Source organism: Nerophis ophidion, linkage group LG13 (genome assembly GCF_033978795.1).
Source record: "Nerophis ophidion isolate RoL-2023_Sa linkage group LG13, RoL_Noph_v1.0, whole genome shotgun sequence".
NCBI lineage: Eukaryota > Metazoa > Chordata > Actinopteri > Syngnathiformes > Syngnathidae > Nerophis > Nerophis ophidion.
The window spans coordinates 17696608-17708626 of NC_084623.1; the positions used below are offsets into that span (position 1 = coordinate 17696608).

General features: G+C 39.6%; 1 protein-coding gene across 6 annotated transcripts in view; it reads right to left on the reverse strand.

The window, feature by feature from the left end:
• Positions 1–12019, reverse strand: part of lrp1bb (low density lipoprotein receptor-related protein 1Bb) — a 993888-nt gene that overhangs the window by 308255 nt on the left and 673614 nt on the right. For all 6 annotated transcript variants that reach the window (XM_061918476.1, XM_061918478.1, XM_061918475.1 and 3 more), the window contains one exon: positions 1366–1506. In XM_061918476.1, coding sequence (XP_061774460.1) covers positions 1366–1506 — 141 coding nt within the window. The remainder of the gene's footprint in view (positions 1–1365; positions 1507–12019) is intronic.

Consider the following 12019-nt stretch of genomic DNA (forward strand, 5'->3'; position numbering starts at 1 on the left):
AAGAGAAAAAAAAGGAAGACAGAGGAGGAAATTGCGGGGACAGGAGGGGGATAAGACAGAGAGACAACAACAACAGCAAACACAACAATAACAATCACAAAAACAACAACAGAACCACTCCAGCAAATAGGATATGTACAAATATGATAGAAAATGTGATAGCAAAGAAGCAGTTAGTGAAATAAATATTAATAGTACATAAATGACAATGAGCATTATTACACTACAAAAGAAGTAATACAAATACCAATAGAAATAGCACTATTGATAATGAATAATAACAATAATTACCTCTATTATCAACTATACAAATGCAACAATACATATATGTAATGATAACTTCAAATACAAAACAAAACAGATAAATGGAGGGGAAGAAAGAAAAGCCAACTAAATTAACCTTGTAGATTGTTATAGTAACTATAGGTTAGGCCTCCAATTGAATAGCCCAGGTCTACAGAAAGTCACGGTTTCCGCGTGAGTGGAAAAAAAAGGTTAATATGTTCCTATCAGCGAGATGTCAATGAGAAACCAGATTCCAGATGACCTCCCTAGTTATTTGTTTTTGTGGAGCTTTATTTTTTTTCAGTAGAAGCATTTAAGTCTCACCTTAAAACTCATTTGTATCCTCTAGCCTTTAAATAGACCTCCTTTTTGGACCAGTTGATCTGCCGCTTCTTTTCTTTTTTCTCCTATGTCCCCCCCTCCCTTGTGGAGGGGGGTCCGGTCCGATGACCATGGATGAAGTACTGGCTGTCCAGAGTCGAGTTCCAAGATGGACCGCTCGTTGGGAACCAGGATGGACCGCTCGCCCTTGTATCGGTTGGGGACATCTCTACGCTGCTGATCCGCCTCCGCTTGGGATGGTTTCCTGTGGACGGGACTCTCGCTGCTGTCTTGGATCCGCTTTGAACTGAACTCTCGCGGCTGTGTTGGAGCCACTATGGATTGAACTTTCACAGTATCATGTTAGACCCGCTCGACATCCATTGCTTTCGGTCCCCTGGGGGACCGAAAGCATTGTTACTGGCGTCCCACTGGATGTGAATTCTCCCTGCCCACTGGGTGTGAGTTTTCCATGCCCTTTTGTGGGTTCTTCCGAAGATGTCGTAGTCGTAATGGTTTGTGCAGTCCTTTGAGACATTTGTGATTTAGGTCTATATAAATAAACATTGATTGATTGATTGATCGATAAAAATTCATTGGCAGGTTACTCTGTCACATTGGTTTAACCTGACAATATTGACATATCTGATGCAGATATTACTATTCTGATATGTCCAGATTTACTGTTCCAAACAGTATTGTGGTGATTGGAACTGAATTGCATCTCTTTATGTAAATGCCACGTATGTCAGAGCTCACCTTTCTGACCATCCTGATCGTACACCTTCATGTGAACCACCCCACCAGTCTTGTTTCTCAGAATCACAAAGTTCCGTCCATCCCTCTTGTTGACGGTTCCCAGCTGTGCAGATTCGTCATCTGCCCACCACAGTTTACCGCCTGTAACCAAAATCATTGGGTCATTAGAAAACATAATACGAGTCCACGGAAATGTCAATATTGTGTTGTTTTTGTTATTTCTATTTTGCGGCTGTCAGCCACTTTTATCCCATCAGCAGAGGGCATTTTTGAACCATTCAGAGTTCTGTGTGAGGAAAGAAGTGTTATTATGTCAATTCCACCTTCATAAATACCCAGAGAAGACAGCACATTTTAGTTTTTATTTGGCTTATTGTTTTGGTTTTTACTATTGAACTCTACCACACAGCATTGTGTCAACCTTGGTAAGTGAGTTTGTTTAGTAAAGAGCAAAATTGGTTGATTAGTCCATTCACCCACTTTTTTAACATTTTTAGCGACCAAAATGAAACATATACACTATATTGCCAAACGTATTTGGCCACCCATCCAAATGATCAGAATCGGGTGTCCTAATCACTTGGCACAGGTGTATTAAACCAAGCACTTAGGCAATAAGACTGTTTCTACAAACATTTGTGAACGAATGGGCCACTCTCAGTGATTTCCAGCGTGGATCTGTCATAGGATGTGTTGCATCTGACCAGTATTCCCTCCCAGGGAATTAAAGTCACTAGTCAATCCCAAGTTCTTTCAGATGACATATATGCAGAGTAAGAAGGACCATCAAGACAGAATAGGAATATTATCAAGTTTTACTAAAGCTTCAGGAGACCAGCCCATACCAATACATTCATACAGGCTTCTCGAATTGGTCTAACATTCAAACGAAAGAGACACTTCTTGCATACGAAGAAAGCCTCCACCCTGTCCAGAAAGGAATACAGCCTCATTGTTCTAATACAGGTAAGATATAGGAGAGTACTCCAACTCCTACATTCCAAACCTTCAAGGTAACACATAGTTTACTTGCGGACATAAAATGAAACAATACAAACCCCGTTTCCATATGAGTTGGGAAATTGTCCTAGATGTAAATGTAAACAGAATACAATGATTTGCAAATCATTTTCAACCCATATTCAGTTGAATATGCTACAAAGACAACATATTTGATTTTCAAACTGATAAAAAAATATATATTTTTGCAAAAAATCATTAACTTTAGAATTTGATCCCAGCAACACGTGACAAAGAAGTTGGGAAAGGTGGCAATAAATACTGATAAAGTTGAGGAATGCTCATCAAACACTTATTTGAAACATCCCACAGGTGTGCAGGGTAATTGGCAACAGGTGGGTGCCATGATTGGGTACAAAAACAGCTTCCCAAAAAATGCTCAGTCTTTCACAAGAAAGGATGGGGCGAGGTACACCCCTTTGTCCACAAATGCGTGAGCAAATAGTCAAAAAGTTTAAGAATAACAAAGTGCAATTGCAAGAAATATAGGGATTTCAACATCTACGGTCCATAATATCATCAAAAGGTTCAGAGAATCTGGAGAAATCACTCCACGTAAGCAGCATGGCCGAAAACCAACATTGAATGACCGTGACCTTTGATCCCCTCGGACGGCACTGTATCAAAAAACAACATTAATCGCTAAAGGATATCACCACATGGGCTCAGGAACACTTCAGAAAACTATTGTCACTAAATACAGTTTGTCGCTACCTCTGTAAGTGCAAGTTAAAGATCTACTATGCAAAGCGAAAGCCATTCATCAACAACATCCAGAAACGCCGCCGGCGTCTCTAGGCCGAGATCATCTAAGATGGACTGATGCAGAGTGGAAAAGTGTTCTGTGGTCTGACGAGTCCACATTTCAAATTGTTTTTGTAAATAGTCGACATCGTGTCATCAGGACCAAAGGGGACGTGAACCATCCAGACTGTTATCGACGCAAAGTTAAAAAGCCAGCATCTGTGATGGTATGGGGTGCATTAGTGCCCAAGGCACGTGTAACTTACACATCTGTGGAGGCACCATTAATGCTGAAAGGTACATACAGGTTTTGGAACAACATATGCTGCCATTTTAGCGCCGTCTTTTTCATGGACGCCCCTGCTTATTTCAGCAAGACAATGCCAAGCCACATTCATCACGAGTTACAACAGCGTGGCTTCGTAAAAAAAGAGGGTGGGTACTTTCCTGGCTCGCCTGCAGTCCAGACACGTCTCCCATCGAAAATGTGTGGCGCATTGTGAAGCGTAAAATACGACAGCGGAGACCACGGACAGTTGAACGACTGAAGCTCTACATAAAACAAGAATGGGAAAGAATTCCACTTTCAAAGCTTCAACAATTAGTTCCCTCAGTTCCCAAACGTTTATTGAGTGTTGTTAAAAGAAAAGGTGATGTAACACAGTGGTGAACATGCCCTTTCCCAACGCTTTATAAATGCAATAGATTAATTCCGAATCCATTTTTGGTTTTGCCACCTCATATTAACAGTTTTTTACTTTTTAGAAAAAGGAAAGACATTAAAAAAAAGTGCAGATTTCCCTATCAAAATAAAGAATTATTTCGTGCAAAACATTTTTAGATCAATACTTAACTCAACATTTAAAAAAATAAATGGTTAAAAGTTTCATTTTATTTTTAGTGTCAAGAGTTTAAAAAAACTATGAAATCTTGTCATATTTAAGTGCAGCATCAATTAATATTTTTACAACTCAATTGACATTTACAGTTACCGTATTTCCTTGAATTGCCGCCGGGGCGCTAATAATTTTAAAACCTCTTCTCACTCCTGCGCTTACCAAAGGCATGCGGTAAAAGTAAGCATGCGCTAATTATTTTAAAACCTCTTCTCACTCCGGCACTTACCAAAAGCATACAGTAAAAATTTGAGTGTGATGTAAGCTTGGACCTTAAATCCTACTGAATAGCTCTTAATCTACTTCCTTTTATGCGATTTCAAATTACCGGTATTGAAATCAGCCTCCTCCATTTTGAAAATGATGACAGGGGAAGTGTCACTCGTGACGTCATGAGTTTGACCAGGCGGTAATACTAAGCATGCGCTAATTATTTTGCGAAGCGAGTTTGACCCGGCAGTAATTCAAGGCAGGCGCATACTATATGCCCTGCAGCAATTCAAGGAAATACGGTAATATACGACAATCATTTAAGTCCGCCACTGTAAAGCAACTCTACACCACTGGTAAATAATACTGTAGGGTCTCTCATATATATATATATATATATATATATATATATATATATATATATATATATATATATATATATATATATATATATATATATATATATAAGGCTATATATATAAGGCCCTGCGATAAGGTGGCGACTTGTCCAGGGTGTACCCCGCCTTCCGCCCAATTGTAGCTGAGATAGGCGCCAGCGCCCCCCGCGACCCCAAAAGGGAATAAGCGGTAGAAAATGGATGGATGGATGGATATATATATATATATATATATATATATATATATAAATGTTTCAGGTCCATCAAGACATGGCTGACAGAGTCTGGTGTGGATTAACTTGACTGGCCTGCACAGAGTCCTGACCTGGACCTGGTAGGACACCTTTTGAGACTGAGAGCCAGGCCTTCTCCACCAACATCAGTGTGTGACCTCACCAATGCGCTTTTGGAAGAATGGTGGGAAATTCCTATAAACACACTCCGCAACCTTGTGGACAGCCTTCCCAGAAGAGTTGAAGCTGTAATAGCTGCAAAAGGTGGACCGACATCATATTGAACTCTATGGGTTAGGAATGGGATGGCACTTTAAGTGTCAGACATTAACTTGGACTTGGATTGTTTCTTCGATGCAAAGGATGATCGGCACGAGCCAGGCGTGAATGAAGGTACATTTTTATTTATATTCTAACAAAACTAAAAAAAAAAGGCAAACAAAGGCTCACAAGGAGGTACGAATACTAGGCTACAAAATACAAACATGAAACAAAAACACTTGCACGGTGGCATGAAAAAACAAAACTTGCACTGAGGCATAAATACACAACTTACGTGGCGTGGACAAAAACAAACAGCATAGCAAGGCATGAAGCAGATGAATATGGGATGTGTAGGTATGTCGGTAGGTAAAGTTGCCAGGCTGACTATCAGGCAACTGTGGCTTAAATACTAGCAGTGATAATTAACCAGCTGGTGTGCGAACTGAGTGACTTGGAGACAAGGTGGAAACTAATGAGTTACTATGGATACAAAAACAAACTAGGAAGTGCAAAACAGGAAACAAATGTCCAAAAAACAAAACATAACATGACCAAAACAAAACATGATTTCCTGGGCGTGACATTAAGTGAGTGAAGGCAGGTGGCCAAATACTTTTGGCAATATAGTGTATCTTTTCATAGTCAGGCATTCTTTTGGTCTTTACTATTTCATGCATAATGGGACAATTCCCATTTAAATCAAGAGCTTTGTGGTCTAGTGTAATCTTTTACAAGAAATTGATTGATTGATTGATTAATTGATTGATTGAAACTATTATTAGTAGATTGCACAGTTCAGTACATATTCCGTACAATTAACCACTAAATGGTAACACCCGAATAAGTTTTTCAACTTGTTTAAGTCGGGGTCCACGTTAATCAATTCATGGTAGAATAAACTTGTCTTGAGTGCTAGTGTCTGTTGACAAGAAGTTTACAGAACGCTTGACCCCTGGAAGTCATGTACGCCTCTGTTAGCTCTGCCCCCTATGTTAATTTGATGCCGTCGGGCCCCCTGGCTCGTTGTGATTTTTCGCTCGTAGCACATCATATTCAATTTCCACATCAACTGCCTGTTTCAGTGCCGGAAAGTCGAGGCTGATGAATGGCCTACCTTCTACAGCGAGGCCCTCACCTACGCCTCGAGCCAATCCAATTATTACAGAGCCATAGGACGTCCGTATAGTGCATCAACCTCCTGCAAAAAAACATTAATACCGTTTTTCCAGCCATCACGCCCGCGCAGTAAAGGCAAAATAAATTGATTTTATCCTGCGGCAATCTGCGACATAATGACACATTGATTTCACTCTGTTCAGTTATTCTATGCCTGCTTGTCTCCTGCTGTGTGAGGGACATTCTCCTCCTAATAGGAATCAAACTCGCCTTGTTTACACATCAAGCTGCATTGAATGAACCTTAACTACTTCAAACATCACCAACAAATCGGTCATGATAGGACGGTTAAGAACACAGCTGTTGTTGAACAACGTTCCATCTGTTTAAACTGTAACCAGCTAGTTTGAAATACACACACACTCGACTCACAATATTTTCTTTATCTGCACAATCAAAGTAGATTTAAAGGCCTACTGAAACCCACTACTACCGACCACGCAGTCTGATAGTTTATATATCAATGATGAAATATTAACATTGCAACACATGCCAATACAGCCTTTTTAGTTTACTAAATTGCGATTTTAAATTTCCCGCGAATTTCTTGTTGAAAATGTCGCGGAATGATGATGTGACGTCACGGACTGTCAGGAAATATTAGTGCTGCACCACTCGCGGCGAAAAGTCGTCTGCTTTAACCGCATAATTACGCAGTATTTTGGACCTCTTTGTTGCTGAATCTTTTGCAATTTGTTCATTTAATAATGGAGACTATAAAGAACAATGCTGTTGGTGGAAAGCGGTGGATTGCAGCTGTTTTTAGCACCGAGACACAGCCAGTGTTTCTTTGTTTGTTGTGAAGCGGAGCGGTCAAGCGAACATGTTTTCTCCACGTCAACCAGCGTGTTTTTGGATGGGGAAATTGTGATATATATCTTACCGGAGACATCAGTGGCTTTTTCGTCCTCCTGCAGCAGCTTTCAAAAAAGGTAGCTGTGAGCTTGGCTCCTCGGCTTCTCTCTGAGACACTTCGTGTTCACCGCAGCCATCCGACCTCAAGGTATGACTTTACAATCTTTAAAATCTCACTAAAACACTATTAAAACAATAAGCAGATAAGGGATCTTCCAGAATTATCCTAGTAAATGTGTTTAATTACATCTGAAAAGCTCACACTGCCGCCGCCGCCCGGAGCCGTCGCTTTTTTGTTTTGTTTTCTCCTTCACTATCAATATCCTAATTCACAAATCTTTCATCCTCGCTCAAATTAATGTGGAAATCGCGCTTTATCGGTCCGAACTGCTCTTACTGCCGGTGGCTCCCATTAAAATATGTGTGGACGTCACGCGCTCATACTTCCGGTAAAGGCAGGGCTTTTCTATTAGCGACCAAAAGTTGCGAACTTTATCATCGATGTTCTCTACTAAATCCTTTCAGCAAAAATATGGCAATATCGCAAAATGATCAAATATGACACATAGAATGGACCTGCTATCCCCGTTTAAATAAGAAAATCTCATTTCAGTAGGCCTTTAATGCAAAGATCATCATTTGCAGTGCTGTATAACTGCACTGCACAAAGGCTCATAATAAGATCGCTTGAATCATTTTACCAATTTCTAAGACTACATAAACCCCCTATCAAATATGACAAAAAGGTTCGTTCCACCTGGATAGCAACAAACCCAATTTCGAACGCTTCACTCAACGCCTTAAGCTGACCTTGGAAAATAAATTAAAAGGTAACATCATAATACTTCTAAATGAGGGCACCACAGAAGAAAGTTTTGTATAAGTTGCACTTTTCCATCTCCTTGCACATACTGTAACCGTGGTGCGTTCGAAGACCGTTAAATATAGTGGCAAACAGAGTCGTCACTAGTTTTTAAAGACAGGGGTTGACATAACCCCCAGAGGATGCACTAAGAATATAACATACTTGGCAACCTTGAGACCTCCGATTTCGGGAGGTAAGGGGTGGAGGTGGGGGGTGGGGGGTGGTCTGGGGTGGGTCGGAGGTCTGGTTGGGGGCGTGGTTGGGGCGAGGGCGTGGTTAAGAGGCGTGGCGTATAATTCACCAACTCGAGTATTACATATGTATTTCATATATATATATATATATATGTATGTATAAAATACTTGACTTTCAGTGCATTCCAGCTATAGATATTTATTATATTATATATATAAATAAAATAAATAGTTGAATTTCCAACGGCACCTATCAAATACACAGTAATAAAAACACAGTTGTTCTACTAACTGTACTGTGCTTGCTGGTCACTAAAAAAAAAAAACAACAACACTTACCTTTCACTATATGAGTAACCTTTGTTCTGCCATTTGCATATTGGCGAGTGATCTCTGAATCCGAGAACATCTTTCACGGATTTGTTCTAGACAGCCGCAAATGAGAACGGGATGTTGCTTCCAGCTATCAGCATAGCCATCTTTGTCTTAGCATAAGAGACACCATCGGGTCTCCATTTTGCAAGGTGGGCCATAATACTGGGTTGTGAACGATGTTGCGCTGCGGACGCTTTGTGCTTCGCTGACTGACCGTTCATGGCTCAGTATCCGTTCGGCCGCCGTGTTCAATGGAAAGGTCTGTCCTGCAAAATTTACAGGCAACATACCCCTTCCCCTTCAAACTCTCCTGGATAAACTGAAATTCTTGTTTCCAATTGTTCTGGAACTTGCAAGCGTATTACTGCATTTTGCTCGAGGATGGTGTAATATATTGGGTTGGAGTCAATAACCAGGCGACGTGATGAAGTTACGTCTCTTTACTGTGGGCTTCAGAACAGACTCCCTAATGCATGGTTCCTGACTGCACTTACAGTAAATGTAGAATATACTTACATATTATTCCATGTACAGTAGATGGCGGTATTGTCCTGTTTAAGAGGGTCACAACATTGAGTCGGTCTGCATGGAGCTGGAGGGGGCGTGGCCACCAGCTCCGCCTGAATTTCGGGAGATTTTCGTGAGAAAATTGTTCCCGGGAAGTTTTCGGGAGAGGCGCTGAAATTCGGGAGGGTTAGCAACTATGGAATATAATCATATTAATAATGATGTATTACCATGATTGGTATCATCCACTGATGATAATCCAATATGTATCAGCTAATCTCATACCATACATGGTGAATTAGTGTGGTACAATATTAATAAAGTACCGTGGTAATGATTAATTAAATACAATACTGTACTGCCTTTGAACAAAATAATACTTTTTTTTTCATCCACATGCATGGAGAGGAAGTATGGCAAAAAACTGCGTTTCTACTGGTAAATAAAGAGAGTACGTGAAGCGCAATACAGAACTACCAACAACAAACATATGGCTGGATATTGTGGCCAAACAGCTCAATTATTGTTTCATCTGACATCACATGGACACAGATGAGACCTTCTGGAGGAAAGTTATGTGGTCAGATAAAACACAATATGAACTATTTGGCCAAAATACCCAGCAATATGTTTGGAGGAGAAAAGGCGAGGCCTTCAAACCCAGGAACACCATACCTACCGTCAAGCATGGTGGTGGTAGGTATTATGTTCTGGGCCTGTTTTGCTGCCAATGGAACTGGTGCTTTACAGAGAGTAAATGGGACAATGAAAAAAAATGATTACCTCCAAATTCCTCAGGACAACCTAAAATCATCAGCCCGGAGGTTGGGTCTTGGGCACAGTTGGGTGTTCCAACAGGACAATGACCCCAAACACACGTCAAAAGTGGTAAAGGAATGGCTAACTCAGGCTAGAATCAAGGTTTTAGAATGGCTGTCCCAAAGTCCTGACTTAAACATGTGGATAACGCTGAAGAAACAAGTCCATGTCAGAAAACCAACACATTTTGCTGAACTGCACCAATTTTGTCAAGAAGAGTAGTCAAAAACTCAACCAGAGGCTTGTGGATGGCTACCAAAAGTGCCTTATTGCAGTGAAACTAGCCAAGGGACATGCAACCAAATATTAACTTTGCTGTATGTATATTTTTGACCCAGCAGGTTAAGTCACATTTTCAGTTGACCCATATTAGATTCATAAAATAACCAAACTTCATGAAAGTGTTTTATGACTGTTAGAATAATGGTTTCTAAATTATCACAAAAACTTTGTGTTACATTGAGTGCCCTGCGAGAAGCAAAAACATGTCTTTGAACCTACCAAGAAGAAGGCTTGTAAAACTCCACTGTGTAGGATGGAAAGACCGATTTTTTTATTTTATTTTATTTTATTTTATTTTAATCTTTTATTTTAGTGATCCTGTTCTGTCTCCCTGTAATGTTTGTCTGTCCTTGAATGGGATTGTGCTGAACATTTAAATTTCCCCTTGGGGATTAATAAAGTATGTCTGATTCTGTTTCTTTCATGAATTGTAATCAACAGAAAGATAGTGTCTGACCCAAGAATTACAAAAGCAAAGAGAAAGCAGAACCAGACACCACTCCGGCTACCGCTTTTTTGAACTCTTTTACGAACCTATTTTTGAACTATTTTACGACCTCTTTTACAAACCTCTTTTTTGAACTCTTTTACAAACCTATTTTTGAACTCTTTTACAACCTATTTTACGAACCTCTTTTTTAAAATTATTTTACGAACTTCTTTTTTGAACTCTTTTACGACCTCTTTTCTGAATCGACCCTTTCTTTTGAACTTTTTGTAATCAAAGGCGATGACTGTTTACGACCCCGTTCCTTTGGAAGCAGCTTTTGGCATGTGGTGAGGGAAGGTCCAAATAAAAGAAAGAGGCGTGCAATCTTTTGGCCGGACGTGATGACACTGTTCAAGGGTACAGATGTACACGTTTCTCCTCACTGTGCTAAATTGAATTCTGTCTCTGTTTAATTATTTGCTTCTTGTCTTGTTTAATAGATGTCATCAGTGTTTGAACCTGACAATGACCAAATATGTGCTACAATCACTTGTAGACATTATTTGAAACTCAAGTAATTTATGTTATTTACAAGTGTATGTAAACTTTTGACCACGGCTGCATATTTACACACATATATACGATATTTACATATATGTATATATACATATACTTATACATGAACCAAATTATTTAGGGTATTAATCTACATATGATCTAGATATGTTAACCCCATCTTTAAAAGGTTAAAGGCCTACTGAAATTAGATTTTCTTATTCAAACGTGGATAGCAGGTCCATTCTATGTGTCATACTTGATCATTTCGCGATATTGCCATATTTTTGATGAAAGGATTTACCAGAGAACATCGAAGATAAAGTTCGCAACTTGTGGTCGCTAATAAAAGAGCCTTGCCTTTACCGGAAGTAGCAGACGATGATGTCACCAGTGTGAGGGATCCTCACATCCTCACATTGTTTATAATGGCTATTCGGACCGAGAAAACGACAATTTCCCCATTATTTTGAGCGAGGATGAAAGATTCGTGTCTGAGGATATTGATAGCGAAGGACTAGAAAAAAAAAGAAAAAAAATGTGATTGCATTGGGAGCGATTCAGATGTTTTTAGACACATTTACAAGGATAATTCTGGGAAATCCCTTATCTTTCTATTGTGTTGCTAGTGTTTTAGTGAGTTAAATAGTACCTGATAGTCAATTCAGATGTTTTTAGACACATTTACTAGGATAATTCTGGGAAATCCCTTATCTTTCTATTGTGTTGCTAGTGTTTTATTGAGTTAAATAGTACCTGATAGTCAATTCAGATGTTTTTAGACACATTTACTAGGATAATTCTGGGAAATCCCTTATCTTTCTATTGTGT